General features: G+C 44.4%; 1 protein-coding gene across 1 annotated transcript in view; it reads right to left on the minus strand.

Annotated features, from left to right (window-relative positions):
• Window positions 1-27,329, minus strand: part of ADGRD2 (adhesion G protein-coupled receptor D2) — a 720,317-nt gene that overhangs the window by 252,789 nt on the left and 440,199 nt on the right. The window contains exons 19-20 of the mRNA XM_082264234.1: window positions 27,022-27,137; window positions 23,692-23,812 (exon numbers count right to left, since the gene is read on the minus strand). Of these exons, the coding sequence (XP_082120360.1) occupies window positions 23,692-23,812; window positions 27,022-27,137 (237 nt within the window). The remainder of the gene's footprint in view (window positions 1-23,691; window positions 23,813-27,021; window positions 27,138-27,329) is intronic.

Consider the following 27,329-nt stretch of genomic DNA (forward strand, 5'->3'; position numbering starts at 1 on the left):
CTATAAGATAGTTTATGGAATTTTTATTTCTTTATTTTTTTTACTAGTAATGGTGGCGATCAGCGACTTATAGCTGGACTGCAACATTGTGGCAGACAAATTGGACACTGAGTGAAGCTTTTTAGGGACCAGTGACACTTATACAGTGATCAGTGCTAAAAATATGCACTGTCACTGTACTAATGACACTGGCAGGGAAGGGGTTAACATCAGGAACGATCAAAGGGTTAACTGTGTTCATAGGGACTGCTGGCCAACTGTGTGGGGAGTGCTTGTACTGTGGGAAGGCAGACGACCATGTTCCTTCTTAGAATGGCAATCTGCCTTGTTTACATAGGCAGAGGGATGTTCTGCCTCTCTCAGGAACGATCGTTGGGTCCCAGCAGACATCGTATCCCCTGGCTCTTCTGATTGGCTTTTCCATTCACAGCAGGAGTGGGTCACCAGAAGTGTGTGCGCACACCCCAAACCTGGAAGTGCAGGTTCACCTACAGATCTTGTGCAGAAGGGCCGCTTTGCCACCGTGTATATGTGTGTGTGTGTGTATTATATATATATATATATATATATATATATATATATACATATACATATATATATATATATATATATATATATATATATATATATATATTATATGGTCAGCAAGTGGTTAAAGGTGAAAAATAGGAAAAAAAACAATATCCTGCGACAAGAAACGTGTGTGCAAGAAACAAGAGCATTTCAAAGCAGATTGCAGAATCTGGAAAGCTAGAATGCAAACACAAACTAAACTACAAAAGGCTAAAAGTGTGCAGGAAGAAACTGATTTTGCTTCAGAAAATGAATATGTTTTTCAATCCAAAAGTCACACCTCATCTTTGCAGGCATGGTGTGTTGATTCAGGAGCTACAAGTCACATGACAAATGATAGAAACTTCTTTATTCACCTTGACCAGAATAAAGCAGAACAAATCACCACAGCTAAAGGGCAAATAATGGAATCAGAAGTCCTATATCCCAGAGTGTCACCAGAAAGATACCTGTGAAAAATGTCCTCGATGTCCCTGCTCTTAAAACTGAAGAAGCTCATAAAACAAAGCAATGTAGTGACTTTCCAAGATGACAATTGTGCCATCACAAAAGGGGATATCTTACCTGCAAAGGCTAAAATTACAGGTGAACTGTATGCGCTGAACTGCAATGAGGTGGTAATACTGCCAAGGAGGAAAAACATTTAAACTCCTGACATAATAAAGAAATTAACTGACAATACCTAAACAAGTGGAATAAAATGAGTCCATTTGATCAAACAATGAAATGCACCAGCTATATAAAATGAAAGGAAAAAGTACAAGAAAATTATTTCTTAAGGGTAACAGTAGAGCTAAGAAACCTCTGGCCTTAATTCAGATCTTTGCGGTCCAATGGAAAAATAGACTCCTGTAAAGAAGAGGCATTTTCTCATTTTTTTAGATTATTACTCCAGGTATATTACACTATATCTGTTACACAACAAAATAAGTACCAGAGAAAATGAACAGTATTTAGCTCAAGTAAGCAACAAATTTGGCAAAATGCTGAGTGTATTGGACACAGACAATGTGACAACAAACTGGCGATTCTCATAAAGCATGGATTAATATTTCAAACTCCTGTACCATACAACCCAGAACAAAACAGGGTTGCAGAAAGAATAAACTGAACTCTGAGTGAGTAGAAGTACAATGCTGTTTGATGCAGATATGCCAACCACATATTGGGGGGATGCAATTATGACCTCATGCTATCTCCAAAATCGACGAAAATCAACTAAGAAAACTCCATATGAACTGTGAAATGGAAAACCCCTGATATTGAACCTTCTAAAAAATTTTGGAAGCAGTCTATGTGCACATTCCAAAAGAAAAACGTGCAAAATGGGATGCTTGCACAAAGGAAGTGTACTTGTGGATCTCAAAAGGGATACAGAATTCTACACCAAGACACAAACAAGGTAACCATCAGTAGAAGCGTAATTGTCGACAGAAATTCACTTCAAACTGAGAGAACATACACTGATGTGTTATAAGAAGATAAGCAACAAAGTTAAAATGAAATAGAAATTAACGCAGACAATTCCAATGCTGTATAAGAAGAAACCAAGCCACAAGAGACTTCAATCAGGAAAACCACCGGAAGCTATAAAAGGCATCCCAGCCAAACGTCTGTCCTATGTTGCTCACACAGCATTAAAATTAGAGCCAGATTTATATGATGAGATGAAGACTTCCAACCCATGAGAAAAGTGTATCAGATGCTTTGACAAAACCTGTGACAAGGAGCAGATTTATGGAACTGGAATATGAAATGGGACTAATATAAGGAGTAGTTGTTGAGTGGGGGTGTTGGAATATAGAACTGTATTTTGTGCAACAACTACTGTACATCTGTATTAGTGGAGATATATTCTTTAAACAGTAGATTACAGTGTTTATACACTTGAAGCTGCATCTATGGTATGCTCTGTCTTTTCCCTGAATAAAGTTTGTGTTTCCTGCCTGCAGTTAAGCAGCAAACCCCATGTGGACTGTGCACTGTCTGTTCTTTAGGGCTTTAAAGAATTTATAACCTTGCCCTGTGTGATGGATTTAACGCCTGCTGTGCCAAACGCCACTGTGCACGCTAAGTATTTAATTTCACTAAATTTTTATTTGAATTTCAAGAGAAACATAAAATAGGAGCAGACATGAAGAGTGCATGACAAGCAGGTCAGCACATAAAATAACACAACTGTCACACCTTGGCTGGGAATCGATCTTGTGGTCTGCTGTGTTCTCGATCGTTTCCCTGCTGGCTGAGCCACTGGGTGATTCTTATTCTGGGCTTGTTTCTCACTATCTCCTACCTTTTGGTATGAGACTCTTGCTCCACCCAGTGGCCAGCTGTAGTCAGTTACCTCGTCCCCTGACCTATATATACCCTTTTCTACTTCCTGCTAGTACCTGAGGTATAGGTTTTGCTTCCTGTTGTGTGCGCATTGCTGGCCTTGGCTTACCTGGACCTCTCTTTGGATTACCCCTTTTGGACTGTACCAGCTCTGGCTAACAAACTTGGCTTGTTCCTGACTACTCTTCTGGACTTTGCTCCCTTGGGGTCTGGCTTCTGACCTACTCCAAACCGTGAGTCTTTTCTTATTTGTTGTTCCCTAAGTTTGCTGGTTGCACTTTCATTTGTGGTCCCGATTTTTCGGCTGGAGGACCTTATCCGCTCCTCCACCTGATACCGGGATAACAAGACTACTGGTCAGGAAACCGGAGGAGCGGTAGGGGTCTCTGGCAGGCCTAACAACAACCACATGTAAGTTATGAACAGAGTCGTGGAACAATTCAACACAGAGTACAGTCTGATAATCCAACCACAGGGAGCGTGACCTTACATCGCACTCGCCCCAGCCCCTAGCCCCCCGATCTCTCAAAATGTTTGGGAGGGCCAGAGCAAAGGCGCGCTAAGGATTTAATCCCTGCCGTACCAGACTCTTCTCTGCCTGGATCCCTGACCTGTGTGTTAAGGACTTAACCCCTGCTGAGCCAACTCCTCTCTGCCCAAAACCCTGACCTGTGTGTGGAATTTAACCTCTGCTGTGACAAACCATGCTCAGCCTGGATCGCTGCCCTGGATGCCGGACTCAACCCGTGTTGTGTTTTATTGTTGCCCTTAGGACTGGTATCTTTGTTTTGCCATACCTCTATTTCATGGAGGATTAACCCCTGCTGTGGTGTTCTAATGTCTAGAGGATCCCCTGCATCTCAGTGTCTTTTCACTGCCCTGTGGACTGTCCCACCATCACTGTACTCTTTCCCCCTTGGATGATTCTTTTGCCTTGTGGAGGCCCTGACTACTTTGTGATCTGTTTGGCAAGGTATGTACTGTTTAAAGTGATTGTAAAGTCTCTTTTTTTTTTTTTTTAATATTAACCATATAATAAATACTTACCTGCTCTGGGCAGTGGTTTTGCACCGGACAGCCTGGATCCTCCTCTTCTCTGGTTCCTCGTTGCTGCTCCTGGCCCCTCCCTCCTATCAAGTGCCCCCACAACAAGCAGCTTGCTATGGGGGCACCTGAGCTAAGTTGCAGTTCCATGTGTTCATTTAGACACGGAGCTGCCATTCGGCCCCGGCCCTTCTCTCTCCTGATTGGCTAACTGACTTTGACAGCCGCAGAAGCCAGTAGCGCTGTGGCTGTGTTTCAGCCAATCAGGAGGGAGTGTCCCGGACGGCTGAGGGACTCGTAGACATCGCTGGATAAAGATGGGTGCTGGGGAGGCTGCTACACACAGCAGGCTTTTTATCCTAATGTATAGAATGCATTAAGATAAAAAAAAAAAAACCTTCTGCCTTTACAGCTCCTTTAACTGTATTGTGCCTGTTTCTACTCAGTGAACTGTTTAGCTGTATAGTGTCCTTTGTACTCGGTGAACTGCTTCTTTGTGGAGTGCCCCAGTGCCACCCTTCCTGTACTCTCAAGTCTCCCAATAGACACCCACCCATCAGGGTTCGATTGACCTGCCTCTATGTGCTCTCTCTCTCTGTTCCTAGTTTGTCACTCTGGATCAACAGTGAGATATTAAATTGTGTATATGGAATTATGGTTTTTCCATTTATTTTTTTTTTTTTTCCTATTGGTTGAACTCGATTGAGCAGTGTCTTCTTTCAACCTAACTAAATATGTGACTATGCATATCTGTAGTCAAAATTGTATTTTTAGTTTTCTATAGAGTAGGTAACAGTAAAAAACCACTTTGTCAAACCTTCATTTCTGTCTGTCTTCATGTTCGGGAGACTCTAATTGTGTTCTAGTCATTGGGACAGAATGTGATGAGAAATCCCAAAAAAATTAAAAAAAAAGGTTAATACATATTCGCATCCATAATATCACAAAGTCTGACCATACACCTATCACAATTGAGATCGATCCAGATCAACCACGCATGAATAACACCCTATGGAGAAACATATCTGTCAGGATGGAAATCTCTGTTTATGGAAATCTAATGACGCACATAATCTATCAAATGTGTTTGCTAGAGTAAATTTCCACACACAATACTAACCTCGTAGAAGACAAAGGAGGAGTGTGGGACTTTGAATGAGTATAGCTAGACATATATATCTACTATATGGTGTAATAGGCATGTCCTACTGCTTATTGTCAGTCCGTGAAGGACTGACAATGCATAGGTTGGATTAATGTAGCATATATGACTCTGTAAATCATATTATTAGATCATAATAGATGCCAATTATATTCAAAACAAAGAAAGTATATCATGTCCAAAATCACAATAATAAAACATATTTATTGTGGAAATATTCTTTTTTTCTTTTTTACAGGTAAGCACCTTTTAAAATATAAAACTTTGTATGACCCAAACCATGGGGACCCCTCAAGGGTTAACACACAATCGAACATTCAACTATTCTAATCTGGCACGATATATTAACATAATGATACAGATTATATATACAGAACATATACAAGAAAAGACATACATGAATGTATATAAATTAGCAATAAAACCATACATATTCATATTAGAGATCAAAAACAGCTTGATATAAGAATGTGAATCTCATTGAAAAACATAATCTTAAAATTAGATAGGATTTTCATGGAGTAACTTGGATGATTGTTAGTTTATTGTACCAGGTGTGAATAAGATGATGTAAGTAGTATATTGGCTCGACGCGTTTCGTGGAGCTTTGTCCACTCATCAGGAGCAAAAAAGAATTGGTTTCTGAAAGTGAAAATATGAATAAGGTTTTGGTATAGATGTGGGATATGGAGAAAAAAAAAAATTAATTAATAATATTTTATATAAGATCAATAAGGGGATGAACACTACCTTAAACTAGTGTCATCGATCCATAAACAAACCAGTCCGGTGCCGGCAAACAGGGGCCGCTCCAGGAGAACGCCTGTCCCGGGGCTGAAGCATGGGTTGCACCCCACACACATGGGGGCAGCAGGAAAGAGAGGACCCAAGTAGAATTATATATTGATAGACGAACCAAACAGAGAGGCTTTTGGGAGATTAATCCAGAAAGTATGGGTCAGCGATCGTTGGAACCTGAGGCAGTCTGAAAATATATGTATAGAATTGGGATAAATATCTAACATGAACTAAAAGGAAAGAAAAAATATATATAGTCTCACAAAATTCTATAGAATTTTGTGAGACTATATATATTTTTTCTTTCCTTTTAGTTCATGTTAGATATTTATCCCAATTCTATACATATATTTTCAGACTGCCTCAGGTTCCAACGATCGCTGACCCATACTTTCTGGATTAATCTCCCAAAAGCCTCTCTGTTTGGTTCATCTATCAATATATAATTCTACTTGGGTCCTCTCTTTCCTGCTGCCCCCATGTGTGTGGGGTGCAACCCATGCTTCAGCCCCGGGACAGGCGTTCTCCTGGAGCGGCCCCTGTTTGCCGGCACCGGACTGGTTTGTTTATGGATCGATGACACTAGTTTAAGGTAGTGTTCATCCCCTTATTGATCTTATATAAAATATTATTAATTAATTTTTTTTTTTCTCCATATCCCACATCTATACCAAAACCTTATTCATATTTTCACTTTCAGAAACCAATTCTTTTTTGCTCCTGATGAGTGGACAAAGCTCCACGAAACGCGTCGAGCCAATATACTACTTACATCATCTTATTCACACCTGGTACAATAAACTAACAATCATCCAAGTTACTCCATGAAAATCCTATCTAATTTTAAGATTATGTTTTTCAATGAGATTCACATTCTTATATCAAGCTGTTTTTGATCTCTAATATGAATATGTATGGTTTTATTGCTAATTTATATACATTCATGTATGTCTTTTCTTGTATATGTTCTGTATATATAATCTGTATCATTATGTTAATATATCGTGCCAGATTAGAATAGTTGAATGTTCGATTGTGTGTTAACCCTTGAGGGGTCCCCATGGTTTGGGTCATACAAAGTTTTATATTTTAAAAGGTGCTTACCTGTAAAAAAGAAAAAAAGAATATTTCCACAATAAATATGTTTTATTATTGTGATTTTGGACATGATATACTTTCTTTGTTTTGAATATAATTGGCATCTATTATGATCTAATAATATGATTTACAGAGTCATATATGCTACATTAATCCAACCTATGCATTGTCAGTCCTTCACGGACTGACAATAAGCAGTAGGACATGCCTATTACACCATATAGTAGATATATATGTCTAGCTATACTCATTCAAAGTCCCACACTCCTCCTTTGTCTTCTACTATGTTACTAGGGATGGAGTTAGCTAGACAATTATACTTCCGTGGCAGATCACTTTCCCTTGTTTGCCTTTCTACATTTTTGGGTGGAAAACACCCGCTTTGTAGGTCTGCCACACCCAGCATCTGACATTAATACATATAATAAACCTTTTGTTCTCTTTTTTAGACATCTATATCTAGTTTATTTTAGACTCTTTATTATCCCCTTCACCTCAATTCATCCCTTCCCTCAGATCCAACAATATGTCCAATATCAATCTACTCCCTAGACACACAATCAGCAACTCTTACTAAGTACAGATGTAGTGTGTTTTAATCCATTTACATCCGGTCCGTAAGTTGGCTGTCAGGGCTGCCTCGGGTTTCCTGTCCGGGGCTGCGATGGGTGGCCGGACTTCTCCCCTCCCGAGCCCGTCTCTACTTCGGCATCCGGGCCGGGGGCGGAGCGTCACGCCCTCCATCGACGCCATGTTTCCGAGTGGCCTGATACGTGACTCCAGTCGGCGTCACGCTGCTATGGCAACTCCTTCCATCTCATGTGACGTCAGTGGGCGGTCTGTTCCCGCTGTCATCCGGTCTGACCGACCGGATGTAGGCGGGAGACGTGAACCGCCTATATATACTGACGCTCAACATGGCGTTAGCGTGGTCCTCACTCCCGCTCACTATGGACGCGCTGGTTTGTTTGGACCTCTCCTATGTTCTCCGGAAATCTTTCTCTCTGGTAAATCATTTTACATGCTATTGCTCACCCTGATTTATTTTTCCAATAGACTTTCCACCTTATTCACCTAATTTAGGTTCACTGGTTAATTATGTCACCTTTCCACGCTTTCTGCCTTTCACAAGCCCTCACCTACTTGTCACTCTGGCACTTCTTTTCCTTCTGACCCTTGTGTATTCAATACCGTTTCACTTTTATAGGTCTGGACCATTTGGTCCCTTCTTTAACCTTTCCAGGTCTCCCATTTAATTATATATCTACCACATCATTAATCCATCACTTTTTCATCTATCCTCTCACACTTGGTGATCTTCATCCCAATATGTTCCTCTATCTGGTCGTTTTGGTTTCCAGTGCATGTAATTCTGTACATGATTTCTGGTCATTCTCCATGTATACTCAATTCTCATCACTTATCTCATCTCACTTCACTTAACTATATGACACGCTCGCTATATACCATTCCAACTACACGTACCGTCTAATCCCCCTTCTTCTAACCTTTATCCAATGCTCGGTCACCCACAGGCAGATTCTTCTTTGGGATCAAAAAAATTTCTTTTGAACCCCGTATATAATATATTCAAGATAGAATTTTGTGAGACTATATATATTTTTTCTTTCCTTTTAGTTCATGTTAGATATTTATCCCAATTCTATACATATATTTTCAGACTGCCTCAGGTTCCAACGATCGCTGACCCATACTTTCTGGATTAATCTCCCAAAAGCCTCTCTGTTTGGTTCATCTATCAATATATAATTCTACTTGGGTCCTCTCTTTCCTGCTGCCCCCATGTGTGTGGGGTGCAACCCATGCTTCAGCCCCGGGACAGGCGTTCTCCTGGAGCGGCCCCTGTTTGCCGGCACCGGACTGGTTTGTTTATGGATCGATGACACTAGTTTAAGGTAGTGTTCACCCCTTATTGATCTTATATAAAATATTATTAATTAATTTTTTTTTTTCTCCATATCCCACATCTATACCAAAACCTTATTCATATTTTCACTTTCAGAAACCAATTCTTTTTTGCTCCTGATGAGTGGACAAAGCTCCATGAAACGCGTCGAGCCAATATACTACTTACATCATCTTATTCACACCTGGTACAATAAACTAACAATCATCCAAGTTACTCCATGAAAATCCTATCTAATTTTAAGATTATGTTTTTCAATGAGATTCACATTCTTATATCAAGCTGTTTTTGATCTCTAATATGAATATGTATGGTTTTATTGCTAATTTATATACATTCATGTATGTCTTTTCTTGTATATGTTCTGTATATATAATCTGTATCATTATGTTAATATATCGTGCCAGATTAGAATAGTTGAATGTTCGATTGTGTGTTAACCCTTGAGGGGTCCCCATGGTTTGGGTCATACAAAGTTTTATATTTTAAAAGGTGCTTACCTGTAAAAAAGAAAAAAAGAATATTTCCACAATAAATATGTTTTATTATTGTGATTTTGGACATGATATACTTTCTTTGTTTTGAATATAATTGGCATCTATTATGATCTAATAATATGATTTACAGAGTCATATATGCTACATTAATCCAACCTATGCATTTGTCAGTCCTTCACGGACTGACAATAAGCAGTAGGACATGCCTATTACACCATATAGTAGATATATATGTCTAGCTATACTCATTCAAAGTCCCACACTCCTCCTTTGTCTTCTACTATGTTACTAGGGATGGAGTTAGCTAGACAATTATACTTCCGTGGCAGATCACTTTCCCTTGTTTGCCTTTCCACAATACTAACCTCTTGCCGACCGCCCACCGTAGTATTACTGCGGCAGGGCAGCTCGGCTGCGCAAAACCACGTAGTACTACGTGACTTCACACATGAGCTCTTGGTGGTGCACACGTGCCACCGAAGCCGCGCTCCCGCTGTGTTTAGACAGTGGGAGGCGGGCCGCGGGAGGAGCCGCGGCAATTGCCGCCGGCCTCCCGCAATCATCAAATAAACTGACAGAAGACCCGCTTGCTTATGTAAACAAAGCAGGCGAGTCTTCTGTCAGACGGGCAGGGAGAGATCAGAAGTTTCAGCTAAGCTGAAACCGTGATCTCTGTGACTGTCACAGAACCTCCCCCAACCCCCCCTACAGTGAGCAAGCATATTTAGGTATACATTATCCCCTTTGCTCACCCCCAATATTAACCCCTTCCCTGCCAGTGTCATTTATACAGTAACAGTGGATAATATTTAGCACTGATTACTGTATTAATATCACTGGTGCCCAAAAAGTGTCAAAAATGTCAGTTAGGGGTCCGATCTGTCCGCCATAATGTCGCAGTCCCGCTAAAAAACCCTGATCACCGCCATTACTAATAAAAATAAATAGTCAAAAAATCTATCCCATAGTTTGTAAACGCTAAAACCTTTGAGCCAACCAATTAAAATACACTTTTTGGGATTTTTTTCACCAAAGATATGTAGCAGAATATAAATTGGCCTAAACTGATAAAAAAAATGTAATTTTTAAAACATTTTTATTGGGAATGTTTTATAGCAGAAAGTACCAGTGGACCAGTGCTGCTCTGCAGCCTGATGATGGCTGGGTCACACAGCCTGCTGTGCAGCCATGCCCGTGTGTCCTCTCCTGCCTGGCTGCTGATGTAATTCCATCAGCAGGGCAGGGGGAGGGAGAGGCTGTAAATCAGAATGGAGAGTTCCTTCTGCCCCCTGACTTGCTGATAGGCTGACATCGTTGGGTGGGCAGGGGAGCCAGGATAGGACACAAGGACTAATCTCAGCCCCTGCTCTGCCAAAAGTAGGAGTCCTTTGCAGGGGAGGCAGAGATTAGAATGGGGGAGTGTGATGTTAGAGACTAAAGGGGGGGCAGACTGCAGGGGCAATGTGATGGAGGAGGCTGTGATTGCTAAGGGAAATGTAATATCAAGAGGCATAGGTGTGCACAGCCTATTGCATTAGGATGTGCACCCCAAAGCTCAAACACACATGCCTTTCTCTGCAGCCTCAGCTGCACTGGACAGTGAATGAATGGGAAGTGCTCTGTGCTGAGCGGCTTTCTGTTCATTCGCAAACTGAAGCATAGTAAACCTAGTTGTGTTCACAATGTTCATTTGGAAAAGGAAGGCACCAGTAAATTACATATTTACTAGCCCCTTTCCCCACTCTCCATCCTGCAGCGTAGTGATTAGGGTGTGCCAAGGCACACCTGGTACACCCCCTATGCACGCATATGTCAAGAGGACTGCGCTATAAAGGAGCACTGTAATCGTTATAGTGCCCCTTTACAGTGCAATCCCCTTTATATCACAGTGCCCCATTTACAGTGCAGTCCCGTTTACATCACAGCCCCCCTTTACATTACAATGCCCCTTTTACAGAGCAGTCCCCATTACATTCATGCACTGTAAAGGGGGGGGGGCTGTGATGTGAAGGGGAACTAAGGACACTGATATAAAGGGGAGCTGTGCTGTAAAGGGGGGGGGCTAAGGACAGACTCCATGGCCTGCCATGACCAGTCACTGGTGCCAAAAAGGTTGGAGACTGCTGCTCTATTCCATCCAAGCCTTAAAAAAGATACTTTAATTGATCATTTAAACACATATTGGTATTGGAGCCCCAAAGCCCTTTGCAATGACTTTGAGTAACAGGATGCATACAGAATGTTTAGGTCATACAGCAAAGTTCATTCTACAAAAATTTTAAAAAATGGTCTCTCCTCTCTTCCTGATTTACAATGTATTCCTTAACTGTTCTTGCCAAATAAATCAGCTGTACTTCAGAAAGCAATGCATCTCATCAACACCAAGTAACATCCTTCCAAACAAGCATTTGGAATAACATCCAACAAAGTCACAAAGTTCTTGTGCTTCAAAAGAAACAGGTTACTCCCACACTAGAAAAGCTGCCAAGTTCTTTGTGATGTAGGGTGGAGGGGGGCAGAGGTTGGGAACACAGCTGCAGGATATGCTCATCTGGGTGTCTTGGAGGGAGGTTATCCAAACTCTTGTATATTATATTGATAACTAGCACTTCTGTGCCCACATGGACAACAACATAACCTTTTAGTAATTACTCTTGCCATAAAACGTAAAAAACTATGTTTACCAACTCTGGGGGAGCTGAACTAAAACTGGCGCACACGGAATCTAGTGTAACTAATTAGTATCTAGATTTTATTGTCAAAGCTTAACTGAACAAGCTGAAGTTAGAAACCGATCAGTTACTATGCAGAGCTGCGCCAGATTCTGTGCGCACCAATTTGAGTAAATCTCTCCTACTAAATATTAAGGGTATTTTAACAGCACCATTTTCGTTCTGTACGCTAAAATCCTTGTTAACAAAACATCATACATCTTAAAGCCCCTTTCACATGGTCGATCTGATCCGCCTGTCAGTTTTTCAGGCGGACCTGATCTGATGCTCCATGCATCCCTATGGGGCAGCAGATGGTGACATGTCCGCTGACACCCGCTGTTCTCTGATCCTGTCCGTGAAATCTGGATGAAAACCCTATTTTCCATCCATCTGGAGGATCAGATAGGATGAAAATGGACAGACGGTCTGTTCTCATCCGATCTCCCCATAGAGGACAGCGGGGATCTGACAGCTCAGTCTCCGCACACAGAGCAGAGACGGAGTTGTCATCCACCTGCTCAGCAGGGATCAGCGCATTGATCCCCCACTGAGCAGAACTGACTCCGTCGGGCGGTGCGCCCGTGTGAAAGAGGCCTTATGCTTGCTTTTTGAAAGACTCTAATTGATTTGGCTTAAGTGACCAATCAATATAGAAAAAAAGAAAAAAGCAGGGCTTTTAAAGCATTGCATAGACCAGGGGTCCTCAAACTATGGCCCGCGAGCCCATGCTTCCTGATTGGCCCGAAAGGCGAACCCATGCCATTGGCCGAGGAGGAGGCGGGAGGACTCGAGGAGATGCGGGGGACAGAGAAGCCGCCACTGCAGGTAAGTGCGCTGACTGGTCTCTCTGCATTGAAGGGGGCACGGCACGCTGGTCACTCTGCATTGGATGGGGGGGAACACTGGTCACTCTGCATTGAATGGGGGCACGCTGGTCTCTCTGCATTGAATGGGGGCACGCTGGTCTCTCTGCATTGAAAGTGGGCACGCTGGTCTCTCTGCATTGAAAGTGGGCACGCTGGTCTCTCTGCATTGAAAGTGGGCACGCTGGTCTCTCTGCATTGAAAGTGGGCACGCTGGTATCTCTGCATTGAAAGTGGGGCACACTGGTCACTCTGCATTGAATGGGGGCACGCTGGTCTCTCTGCATTGAATGGGAGCACGCTGGTCTCTCTGCATTGAAAGGGGGTACACTTGTCACTCTGCATTGGATGGGGGGCACACTGGTCTCTCTGCATTGAATGGGGGCACGCTGGTCTATCTGCATTGAAAGTGGGCACGCTGGTCTCTCTGCATTGAAAGGGGGGCACGCTGGTCTTTCTGCATTGAAAGGGGGGCACGCTGGTCTTTCTGCATTGAAAGGGGGCATGCTGGTCTCTCTGCATTGAATGGGGGCACTCTGGTCACTCTGCATTGAATGGGGGCTCACTGGTCACTCTGCATTGAATGGGGGCACGCTGGTCTCTCTGCATTGAATGGGGGCACGCTGGTCTCTCTGCATTGAATGTGGGCATGCTGGTCTCTCTGCATTGAAAGGGGGCACGCTGGTCTCTCTGCATTGAAAGGGGGCACGCTGGTCTCTCTGCATTGAAAGGGGGCACGCTGGTCTCTCTGCATTGAATGGGGGCACTCTGGTCACTCTGCATTGAATGGGGGCACGCTGGTCTCTCTGCATTGAATGGGGGCACGCTGGTCTCTCTGCATTGAATGGGGGCATGCTGGTCTCTCTGCATTGAATGGGGGCATGCTGGTCTCTCTGCATTGAATGGGGGCATGCTGGTCTCTCTGCATTGAATGGGGGCATGCTGGTCTCTCTGCATCGAATGGGGGCATGCTGGTCTCTCTGCATTGAATGGGGACACGCTGGTATCTTTGCATTGAAAAGGGGGCACTCTGTGGTCACTCTGCATTGAAAGGGGGCACGCTGTGGTCACTCTGCATTGAAAGGGGGCACGCTGTGGTCACTCTGCATTGAAGGGGGGCACGCTGTGGTCACTCTGCATTGAAGGGGGGCACACTATACCTTGATTACTGAAGGCCCCTTTTACACTTTTGTGACCTCAAAATCACGCAATTTTTTACAGCATTTTTGCCGCAAAGCAATGCCTATTACATTTTTCTGTTTGCGCCCCCCAAACATTTTGAGCACCAGCCGACATTATATAAATAAAACAAAAAAAATATGCGCATTGGAATTCGTTCATATTTTTTTCAAACTATAGTCCGGCCCCAAACAGTGTCTGAGGGACCGTGAACTGGCTCCCTGTTTAAAAAGTTTGAGGACCCCTGGCATAGACCATATATTGAAGTTTCATTAAAACCTTATTGTATTTTTTTTTTTTTTAAAACAGTGAGGTTTATTGAAACTTTTGGTACAATACAACAATAAACCGTGCATTGAAACTGCGATCAGATTCATAACACACAGGGGTACAAAAATACAAATATACACAGTGATTAACACTTAGAAACAGAACAGACATAGTGAAAATAAGGCAGTAGTCAGTTACTTTCTGTCGGCCCAACACTCAAGCAGACAATATTGGTTTAACAGGGGCGGTCAGCATAAAGTAGTTACCCACTTCACTACTGAGCCGTATCAGGGCACTGCACCCATTTGTCCCAAATCTTGTTGAACTTCTGAGGGCACCCCCTATGTTTATATAAAAGTTTATGAAATGGGATGACACTATTAATTTCCTTAATCCACAATCCTAGAGTAGGAGGAGTAGGTCTCATCCACCGCCTGGCTATCAATTTACGTGCTATAAACAAAGTTTCCTGAAGAAATATGACAGTGGATTTGGGCATCTCTCCATCCGGATAGACCCCCAGGAGACACTCCTTAGGGGAGAGTTGTAGAGGAGACCCCATTTTGTCATGCAGAAATGTGACTACTTGTTGCCATAGAGTCTGTAATTGGGGACAGCTCCACAATAGATGAAAGAAGGAAGCATCAGGGTCTCCGCACATAGGACAAGAGGGGACCAAGTCAGGGTGATATTTGGACAGTCTAAGTGGGGTGAGATAAGCCTGGTGTATTATAAAGGTCTGGGTTAGGCGATCCGACAGTTTTGGCGACACTCTGCGGCACGTCTCCAGGGCATCCTCCCATTCCTCATCCTCCATGGCCCCCACACTGCGCTCCCAGCGGGTCTTAAGTGCAAAAGCTAAAGTGGTCGAGGAAGGTGTGTGAAGTTCAGAGTAGAACATGGAAATGAGGTGACTGGGTTCTGTACTTTTAACAATCTCAAGGGTGGTAACCGATTCTATCTCAGGAGGGCCGTCAGGGAATTGAGATCTATAGGCATGGGAGAGCTGTAAGTATCTGTAGTGCATGGGGCCCTGGAGTGCAAACTGGTCTCGCAAGGTCTCGTAAGACCGTAGACCAGTGGTCGTGGAGATATGGCTAAGGAGAAGAATACCCCTCCCACTCCATACCGACAGGTCAGGGATGGAGAGGAACTCACGCAATGTACTATTATGCCACAGAGGGGTGAATGTGTGGAATGGAGGGCACCGAAGCCTGGACGCTACCACCTCCCAGATCCGACAATAGTGATATAGAAGAGATCTGGGGCACAGGGGCTCCGGCGAGCCCCTGACGCCCCTAAGGATAACTAGGAGGGGGTCCCCGAGGGGATGAGCCCACCCAGGGCAGAGCAGGGTCAAGAAGCGTTCTCTATCCGTTTTATCTATGTGAAAGAACTGGGACAACTGAGCTGCCAGATAGTACAGATTAAAATCCGGCAGGGCCAACCCCCCTAGATTTGTAGGATTCTTGAGTTTGCGCCAGGAGATCTTGTGCCGGTTAGCACCCCAAACAAAGGTCTTGAGGAGTGATTCCATCTGCTTAAACAGCCTGAGTGGCAGGTAAATAGGAGAGTGCCATACAACATAGAGAATTTTGGGAAGGAGAATCATTTTAATTAAATTGACTCTACCCATCACTCCCAGAGGTAATTTGGACCATACTTGAATTTTAGCCTTAAGCAGAGGGAACAAGGGTTGAACGTTATCCGGGACATAATCTGCTGAGCTAGCTGTCACTTGAATCCCTAAGTATTTAATGCGGGATACACATTGTAGGGCCGGGTTTGCGGGGGCGATCGCCCGCGGGCTCTCGTCAAGCGGGAGAATTTGTGACTTATCCCAGTTTATCTGAAAACCGGAGAATCGTCCGTACCATTCAATTAAAGAAAGGGCTGTGAGCAGGGATTCTCGAGAGTCTTCCAAATATAACAAAGTGTCATCAGCATACATGCTGATTTTCTCCTCCAGCGGTCCCTTACGTAGGCCACGAATCCCGGGATGTGCTCTAATGGCCATCGCCAGGGGTTCCGCGGCCAGGGCATACAGCAGGGGGGAGAGGGGGCACCCCTGTCGAGTGCCACGGGATAAAGGGAAGGCGGTCGACTGCCAGCCGTTGGCCAGGACCCTAGCTACCGGGGCGCTATATAGAAGTTTGACCCACTTAATAAAATTAGGTCCAAAGCCGTATCGGTCCAGGCAGGTCCATAGAAATGGCCACTCTACCGAGTCGAATGCTTTAGCCGTGTCCAAGGAGACCACCACCCTGCCACCCATTCTGTCGTGTTGTGCCTGGAGATTCATGAATAACCGGCGAAGGTTAAATGAGGCGTTCCTCCCAGGCATGAACCCGGCCTGGTCCGAGTGTATGAGTGAAAGGATCACCTTGTTAAGACGGAGGGATAAAATTTTCGCAAGGATTTTAGTGTCTACTGGGAGCAAAGAGATGGGACGGTAAGACTCTGGGGCGTGTAAGTCCTTGCCCGGCTTGGGGATGAGCACAATTAGCGCCTCCCGCATAGAAGGGGGTAGGGCTGCATCTTTGAATAGAGATTGAAACAAAGCCAATAATTTAGGAGAAAGGAGTTCCAAATATTGGGAGAAGAATTCAATCGGGAGGCCGTCCAGGCCGGGGGCCTTAGATCTAGGGAACTTGGACACGGCTGCTGCAATCTCCTCCACAGAAATGGGTGCCTCGAGGGTCGCCAACTGGTCGGGTGTCAAAGTGGGAAAGTCAATAGAGTCCAGAAAGTCATGCATGTCAGTGCAGTCAGCGGGGGCCCTAGAGGTGTAAAGTGTACTAAAAAATGATCGGAAACACCGTGTCACCGCAGCAGGATCAGTGATCTCATTACCCAGGTCATCCTTTAAAGTAATAACTACCGGGGGCCTATCCTCACAATGGACTAAATATGCGAGGAGTTTCCCCGCCCGCTCTCCATGTGCAAACAGATTCTGCTTCTGAAAAAACATCTTAGATTTCGCCTTCTCATATTCAAGTTGGGAAAGGACTTTAGAGGTCAATTTATACTGGGATTCATGTGTCGGAGTCGGGTCCGCCATAAAGGCCTGTTCAGCTTCAATTAGATTTGTCGTTGCCCTGGAGATTTCCTCAGCAGCCCGCGCTCTAACAGCTTTGATTTTGGAAATCATAGTGGATCTGGCGAACAGTTTAAATGCCTCCCACACTGCAGCCGGGGAGGCGGTGCCCTCATTATCAGAAAAGAATTGTGTCCAGGTCCCCTCAATGTCGTTCCCATCAGACACCAAGGGGAGCCAGGCGGGATTCAGGCGCCAGGCCGGGGGAGGTATATTGCAGGGCAAGGACAACAGTATCCAATAAGGGCAGTGATCAGACAGAGTCCGTGGGGCGAAGCCTGCCGCCAGTAACCTGGGGAGCAGGGTTCGAAACAACAATATCAGATCAATGCGTGACATAGAATGGTGTGCAGCCGAGAAACAGGAGTACGCACGCTGAGCGGGGTATTTGCTGCGCCAAGAGTCGGCCAAACCAAAGCTCTCCAACAATCGGGAGAACCTGGTCGGGGACGACCCCGGCGGCGCCTGGGAGGCGCCACCGGATCTATCCAGACCCGAGTCCATCACATTGTTAAAGTCGCCCAGCCAGATCACCGGGGCCCCCGGGCATTGTGCCATAAACGCCAATGCCTCCATTATAATCACAGCAGAGTAAGGGGGGGGCACATAGAAAGCCATCAGCAGCATCAATTCCCCATAGACTGACGTTTTGAAAAAGACATATCTACCCATTGGGTCAACCTGAGATCCTAGGAGCTGGAAATGTACCGATTTGGCCACCAGAAGCGCCACACCCCTGGAGTGCGAGCTATATGCAGAGTGCTGCACCCAGCCAACCCAGGGCCGTTTGAGAGACTGTTGTACGCGGCCCTCCAAATGTGTCTCCACCAGTACTATAATGTCAGCCCGTACACGGCGTAAAACATTAAAGACAGCCGTCCGTTTAATCTTATCGCGCATACCCCTGACATTCCACGTCAACAATTTCAATGCGGCCATGGCAGGGGTAATACGGAGCGTGGAGCGGAGGCTCCCAGGATCTCAGGCAATAAGGCCACAGAACTAACAAGTCCACGGTCATACACTAGCATTAATAAACGGCAGCAAAAGAGCAGGTAGTTATTACTTGAGGTCAATGTGCATAGAACAGAAACAGTATAGAGATTGTACCAAATATAAACTGTAAACAATGGTAATACCCCAATCCCCCCTCCCTGCCCTGCACCAACCCCAACTTGTGCGGGCTTGTTCCCAAACAAGTGCCTCAACCAGAACAGGCCCACATGCGACTGGTAAAGAGCAAGATCAGGAGGCCAGGGACCCCCAGGACAGTCAGCAAAAATACAGCAAAATACAACTAGGACAAGCAAGGGGGCCCGGGGGCCCAGGTCCAACAGAAGTCGCAGGGGGCAACAGGGGAGTTGGGCACAAACACACGCCTGAGCGGGTGTAGGGGGCGAAAACCAACAGGTGTATCGCTGGGTAGCAAAGCCTATGGGCAGGTGGAAATCCATAGGAAGAGAACAGAAAAATCAGTTCCATCTGTGGAGCTAGGGCGCTCCGCCGGTCAAACACAGGAGCAGTAGTGCAGGGAAATGAGGGGGGAGGGGGGGGGAAGGGGGATGCAAAGTCTGGAGTTCCGCAGGATCTACAAAACCCCCTCCACCTCTGCAGCAGCGTAAGGCACAGGCAATCAGGGAGAAAGTATCATGAAGTCGCCAGGGCAAGGTGGTCAGGCCCTAGCTTCCAGTCCTTCTAACCAGGAGATGGCGGCTTCCGGATCCTCAAAGAAGTGGGCTCGGTCCTCACCCTCCACTCTAAGACGGGCCGGGTACAACATAGAGTATTTGATATTCTTGATACGCAGCCTGCGTTTGACCTCCAAAAAGCTCTTGCGGCGCCTCTGGACCTCAGCAGAGAAGTCGGGGAAAATCGCTATTTTGTGATTTCCAAATGGAATGTTCCCCTTAACTCTGGCCAGGCGTAATATGGCATCTCTGTCCCGATAGTTCAGGAATTTAGCGATGAATGTGCGGGGGGGGTGCACCCTGAGGGGGGGGACGCCCCGAGAGGCGATGTGCACGTTCCACAACAAAAGTGGGTGAAAAGGATTCTCTGCCATATGTCTGAGTGAGCAATTGTTCCAAATAGGATGAGGGGTCTGCACCTTCAGAGCCCTCCGGGAGGCCAATGAACCGCAGGTTACAGCGGCGCAGCCTATTCTCCATGTCATCTTGTTTTTGGAGGATAAGGTGTACTTGTTGCTGCAGCCTGTCTGAGGAGCTTTGCAATGGGGGGAGGGAGTCTTCCACCTCGCTAATTCTGTGTTCAGCCTCACCAACTCTGTCCCTTAGCTTCTGCATTTCCTGACGCATCAAAGATATATCTACCTTCACCTCCTCGATTTTAGTTGTCAGCATGGTCTGGCAAGTGGCAATCGCTTCCAAAACCTTGGATGTAGCAGGGCTCTCAGGCTCCTCCACCACAAGCGACGGGCCGGCGCCATCTTGGATCGGGGCCTCCTTCTCCAGCCTCCGGAATGCAGCTAGTTTTGCCGCAGCTTCAGAGCCTTTCTTCGGCGGAGACATGTGGAGGTCAGTGCCGCGGGTGTGCGGGAGGTGAAGGGAGGATTATCGTGCCCGGAGGGCTGCAGGATTAGCGGTAAAGGATATCGGTCCGGCGGAGCTCCTCTCACACACGTCCTCTCACATGCTGCGCCAGGCCACGCCCCCCAACCTTATTGTATTTTATTCTCCATAAAATCACTATACATACATAAAATGCTCATTAAAAAAATATGGGATATTTTTGCTGCACATTAATGTTAACCACTTATCGACCACTGGCTCAGCTGCTGAATCGATGTAGGGGTATGTCAGGTTGGCAGGAGTGGTGCTTGGGGGGGGGGGGGGCAAGCGCGCGTTGCCCCCACTAGGCAGCAGGGATGCCGATCCACGGGACCGGCGGCGGCAAATTTCCGCCGGGCACCTGCGATCAGGCCATCTTTCCGAATGGGCACGCTGGGCAGTTACCCAGGGGCCCCACTTGCCCAGGGGGCCCCAAATGCCCAGCGACCCAGCGAAGCATTAGTCCCGATTCCCATGTGCATCCCATCATCGAACTAAAATGTAAGCCTAGGGGAGTGATTCTAACGGTAGGGGAGTGTGGGCTTGTGAAATGATCAGAGACATGCCATCCTATATGGAAGGACTACAGGCGCTCTGTGATCATTCCAGAGAGAACGGTCGGCTATGTTTACGACAGCTGTCCGTTCTTCTCTCTCAGCAGGGAACAATCGCGGGTGGCAGGCGGTAATCAGAGCCGCCTACCCTGTGCATCAGAGTCCCCGCTGCCGAGTGGGGGCGGGAGCGCGCCGCCAGTGGTGCGTGCTCGCTTGCTCCCTAGCTGCAGGTGCATGACCGACTTATACCTACGTCGGATTGCGCAAGAGGGGTTGCCTGCCGCAGTGTAACTGCCGCGGGCGGTCCTTACGTGGTTAATGAGGTCTCCTTTACAGTCTATTGCTCCTCCCTTTTTTTTGAGCATTTTTACTTCGGTCTGTGTTGCTTTTGGAGAGTTTACCTTTATTACCTGTCTGGTGAAAAGGTTGTCCCCAGAAAAAGGGAAATATCCCTAAATGAGCCTCCGACTGCAGTTAAATCCTAATTCCGGGTTTCTATTGACTTTAAATAGTTTGTTTGGACCAAGCTGGCCCAAATGAACTATTTTCTTAACTAACAGATGCACCCCCTATGAGCGCTGTGTAAACTGTATGCACCATCAGCAACATTAAGTATACAGCACAGTGTTCCACCAGTGGGATGAAACTTCCGGGGCAAAACTGAGTTGAGCTGAGCGCTGCTCCGTTCACAGAAAGCCTTGTGTTTTATCAATGAATAAAATACTTCCTCTGATTGGTGGAGGTGGGAGGTTGATATCACGATCTCCATCTCAACCAACAAGAGGAAGTTTGTTTTAATTTATGAAAGACAATGCTTCCTGTGGTTGGCTGAGCAATCAGCCCAACTTGATTGTGTTCCAGGAATGTAACAGGAATTCTCCATTCTGTTGCAAGATCACGGAGTTGTATAGTGTATGTAGCTGATGCCACATACAGTAAAGTTTATACAACACTCCCAGTGGGTGCATTGGTTAGTGAAGCAAATAGTTATTCCAACCAGCTTTAAAGTCACAAGAACCTTGGAGTTAGGCTTTAAGGCATAATAAATAATCCTTTAAACACTAAAGGGCATTTTTTTATTGGAACATAATTCCCATAGCAGTGCCCAGCTATGTCATGCAAAAAATAAATTTGTTTTAAAAGAGGCCAAAAAAAAATAAGATCAATTCCCTTAGACTTTAATCAGGTTTGCTGCTAGGTTCGTGGATTTAACATTTGTGATGAATTGTGTGTGTGGAGCCTGGCATCATGACTTTATCACACACACGGAAGTGTAACGAGTTACTGTGGATGTATACTATAGCGCTCTCTTATCATCTTTTCACTTTTATATATGTGAGGGTTTTTAAAGCATTTTTAATAAGTTACTGTGGATTTTACGCTATTGGAAGTGCTTTCCTTTTTCTCTTTTCCCATACATGTGAGATTCTTGATGCCACTTTTTCTCTTTTCTCATACATATGAGATTCTTGATGGGACTTTTTCTCTTTTCCCATACATGTGAGATTCTTGATGGGACTTTTTCTCTTTTCCCATACATGTGAGATTCTTGATGGGACTTTTCTCTTTTTCCCATACATGGGAGATTCTTGATGGGACTTTTCTTTTTCCCATACATGTGAGATTCTTGATGGGACTTTCTCTTTTCCCATACATGTGAGATTCGTGATGGGACTTTTTCTCTTTTCCCATACATGTGAGATTCTTGATGGGACTTTTCTCTTTTTCCCATACATGGGAGATTCTTGATGGGACTTTTCTCTTTTTCCCATACATGGGTGATTCTTGATGGGACTTTTCTCTATTTCCCATTCATGGGAGATTCTTGATGGGACTTTTCTCTTTTTCCCATTCATGGGAGATTCTTGATGGGACTTTTCTCTTTTTCCCATACATAGGAGATTCTTGATGGGACTTTTCTTTATTTCCCATACATGGGAGATTCTTGATGGGACTTTTCTCTTTTTCCCATACATGTGAGATTCGTGATGGGACTTTTTCTTTTTTCCCATACATGTGAGATTCTTGATGGGACTTTTTCTTTTTCCCATACATGTGAGATTCTTGATGGGACTTTTTCTCTTTTTCCCACACATGTGAGATTCGTGATGGGACTTTTTCTTTTTCCCATACATGTGAGATTCGTGATGGGACTTTTTCTCTTTTTCCCACACATGTGAGATTCGTGATGGGACTTTTTCTTTTTCCCATACATGTGAGATTCGTGATGGGACTTTTTCTCTTTTTCCCACACATGTGAGATTCCTGATGGGACTTTTTCTCTTTTCCCATACATGTGAGATTCTTGATGGGACTTTTTCTCTTTTTCCCATACATGTGAGATTCTTGATGGGTCTTTTTCCCATGCATGTGAGATTCGTGATGGGACTTTTTCTCTTTTCCCATACATGTGAGATTCTTGATGGGACTTTTTCTCTTTTTCCCATACATGTGAGATTCTTCATGGGACTTTAAAGCGGAGTTCTGCCTTCCCCTCCAAAAATTAAAAGTCAGCAGCTACACATACTGTAGCTGCTGACTTTTGTTATGAAAGGTACAGTACCTGTCCTGGAGTCCAGCGATGTCGGGTGCCGCCGCCATTGCCGGAAAGGGAACCGTTCACTTCCTGTTTGTCTATGGGACAGTGAAGGGAAATCTCCGCCATGAGTTGCAATGGGGTGAAAAAAAATTTGACAGTGGTTATAACCCTCCCTTGTTCTACTTGAAAATGAAAAAAAAAAAGTTTTGCCTATAGTTGTATGGTAAGTTGCACGTGGATTGGTATCAACATGAGTTCTTAGAATGGATTGAAACTACAGCACATAACACCTAAAAATTAGCTTTGCACAAAATTATCAAGCTTTATTTTCTTTACTTGATTTTGAGAGTTTACTTTTACAAAAAGTCGGGAGAATGAAAAACTGTTTTTCTTTTGCTTATTAAATGGGTCCCCACATGAAACAAATGCATAAAAGATAAAGCGGATTAAATATATAAGGGAAAATATCCAGTACCTGAAATGAATTCAAGAAGATAAAAACATAGGCCCAGATTACACTGAGATGTACCAGAATGCCACATAACCAGGTCAGTCCTAAGACAGGGAGCAGGACAATGATGGGTTTTGCAGTGGCCCTGAAAAGAAAATATTGCACAGATTAATTTTCAGTTTTATGGTATATTTTACCTTGAATAAAGTTCCACTTTTATTAAAGAAATGTAAGTCTGTTCTGCATGTGGACCTTTTTTATTTATTTTTTTTATTAGCAGGAAAATATTATTTTCCAAATCAACAATTAGTTGCCGAAAAACAATTCATTCTTTGTTTCGTCTTAATTAAAAAATTATAGTTTAGTCTTAATTAAAAAAATGATAGATTTAAATTATACATATGCATCAATATAAGAATATAGAAAGAAGACAGAGAAGGAAAAAAAAAAATAAGGGGAAAAAGGAGCACTGATTTCCCTTAAGATGTTGTCTATAAATGCAGGTAATAATTATAGTAGTCTAGATCATGTAGCATTAAATCAATAACTTGAGCAAGCCTATAGATGGTCTGTAAATATTTTAAAGGGGAGCTAAAGTCACCTTCTCTAGAGGTCCAGGTCACTTGCCATCCCCAGCTTCTTCGCCCTGGGTGCCGATCTTCGTTCATCTCCATTGGCTAGCACAGGATGAGGTAACTACTGTACAGAAGTTAGTCATCCCGGCACACAGACTGTGCCAGCAATGCAAGCTGAGCTGTGCATGTGCAGCTCAGCTTACATTACCCCAGAAGACTGCAAGTAGGCAGGTAGGTGACTTTTATTGCATGTCTCTTCTGCAATAATAGCCTTGTATATTAAAAAAGAATAGCGCGCAAATGCAAAAGAAATAACTACCAAATCTGAAGACAATCCATAAATAAAAATGGGGGTTTGGTCCCACCATATGGCCATATCATGCTCAAGCCCACTACTGCGTCAAAGTACCCCATTATCAGTGGGTCCTACACTATCCATGAAAAAGAGATGAATCCAGCCTTTCTAACCCTTGGAGATAACACTCCTTGCTGGGAAGGATGTGCAAATGCACTACAGGGGACTCCTCCTATATCCACTTGATGGTGGACACTGATTGAGTACAGGTGTGTGTGGGGTGGGTGGGGAGGGTTGCTCAACCTCGATAGTCTGGTCAGACCGAATACATAATAAACAGGCAAAAAATTTGGGGGAGCATACCCATGTATTTCTAAAGCTGCTGCAGCTATGAACCAAAAGACATGTATATTAAAAAAGAATAGCGCGCAAATGCAAAAGAAATAACTACCAAATCTGAAGACAATCCATAAATAAAAATGGGGGTTTGGTCCCACCATATGGCCATATCGTGCTCAAGCCCACTACTGCGTCAAAGTATCCCATTATCAGTGGGTCCTACACTATCCATGAAAAAGAGATGAATGTTAGAAAGGCTGGATTCATCTCTTTTTCATGGATAGTGTAGGACCCACTGATAATGGGGTACTTTGACGCAGTAGTGGGCTTGAGCACGATATGGCCATATGGTGGGACCAAACCCCCATTTTTATTTATGGATTGTCTTCAGATTTGGTAGTTATTTCTTTTGCATTTGCGCGCGATTCTTTTTTAATATACATGTCTTTTGGTTCATAGCTGCAGCAGCTTTAGAAATACATGGGTATGCTCCCCCCAATTTTTTGCCTGCAATAATAGCCTGCCTGTTTGCAGTCTGTTCAAAAAAGCCTTTGGCTCTGCTTTAAATTCCCTCCAGGGACCACGCACGTTGGATTTCAGAGATCGTTGACTACGCTGTGTTAATTCCCCCATGAACATTATATGATCTACTTGAACAAACAATGACATAGCGCTGACTTCCAGAGTAAAGACTCATGATTCTTTGCTGAATTTAATAAATGAGGAATTAAGTGTAGCTCCCAGCTAGGTAGGTGCTAGTAGGTAAACTATAGTATGCTCCATCTGCTTATCAGGGAAGCCTGATCAGTAGTTAGGCCTGTTGCATGTGTCCATGTGTGATTCACTTGGTCTGAGGGAGTGTCCCCACTGTGTCCAACAGGGGAGCCTGTTGTACAGTGGAGGAAACCCAGCTAGAGACACACAGGTTTTGTAACGGTCCCAGAGGGTTGGCACAGGCAGTAGTGCATCCTGGGATACGTTATATAAGCCAAGGGAACATGTGGCAGGGTGTCTTTGGGCAGGAAGCCAGGTCCTAGGAGGAGGGTGATGGCTGTCTCTCCTCCTGTCTGTATGGAAGGTGGTCACAGGCAGTCGGCCTGGTGAGCCAGAGGTGTGGTGCTAATCCGGGGGGTCCAGTGGATGCTGACATAGGAGTTGAAGGCAGAAGCAACCCAGGGAAAAACAGTGTCCGTGAGTACCGGGAAGCTTGTCGGGGGTCTGCAGAGGAAGGGGACCACTCCAGAAGGGTGTCAGTGGACAGGAGGTCAGCACACACAGCAAGTGAAAAAGGGGGTGCCAAGTTAGACCCTGAAGAGTAATCTAAACAGGAGTTCAGATTCTTCATCTTCACTTTAGAGGCAAAATGAAGCAGCGGCCTTGCCCCACACTACAGTTAGTTGTCCTCAGGATTGTGCATAGTTCTAGTTGTAGTATCCCACTCATCCCTTCTCCCATCCCAGTTCTAAATAAAACATAAAAACCAACATCCTCTGGACTGTTCATTGATTGAGCCAAGGCCTTTAAATGCTATTTGTCTGCTATCAGTTGCTAAGGGTAACCCAGAGGAATCCAGAAGGTGCAATTTTTTTATTTTTATGTAGACAAATGCCAGCAAGAGTTGCCCCATGTTGAAAGTGCAGTGGGCAATGAGTTATCTGAAACAAGTTCCGAGTCTATAGCAAAACAAAGAAATGCTTTTATTTTTTTTATTTTAGCCTTTACTGCCGGTTCACGCTACCGCGACTTGTCAGGCGACTTGGTCGCCTGACAAGTCGTGCTCCATTCTGTGCTATGGGAACCATTCTAATAGGAGCGACTCAAGTCGCTCCGACTTAGAAAAAGGTTCCTGCACTACTTTTGTCCGAAGTCGGAGCGACTTGCATTGACTTCCATTATGTGAAGTCCGTGCAAGTCGCGCCGAAGTCGCGGTGCACGGCGACTTCACTAGTCGCCCCCGAAGTCGTGTCGCCATAGTGTGAACCGACTGTTTTCTGAGTGAGAAATTCTGTGTGATAAATTATTTTGTAGACCATGCAGATAATCCTTGGTGTTTGTTATCAATAGTGAAACATGTACTGCGTTAAAGTTGGATTTTCATAGTCATTTTTACGTTATGTCAGGGTTTCTTGAGATATGTAAACTTACCAGACCTGGACGCCAATCTGTTTCTCTAGACTACAATTGGGTGTCATCATCTTGGAGCGTCTTCTAGCGCTAGAGATTGTCACCATAACCACACGAAACAGAACAAAAGTGTTGACCTATATGGGGGAGAAATATCAGGATGTTGAAACTATATTTTTTAGGTCTTTACAACAAAAAAGTACAAATTAAAGATATGTTTCCAGGGAAGAAGAGATTAAAAAGTTGCTATTAGATAACCAAACATTTACACTACTCTCACTTTAGTATATGCTGGTGCTGTAAGTGTAATTTTAAAGGCATTTTTTATT

The sequence above is a fragment of the Pelophylax lessonae genome (genome assembly GCF_965119305.1).
Source record: "Pelophylax lessonae genome assembly, chromosome: 7".
NCBI lineage: Eukaryota > Metazoa > Chordata > Amphibia > Anura > Ranidae > Pelophylax > Pelophylax lessonae.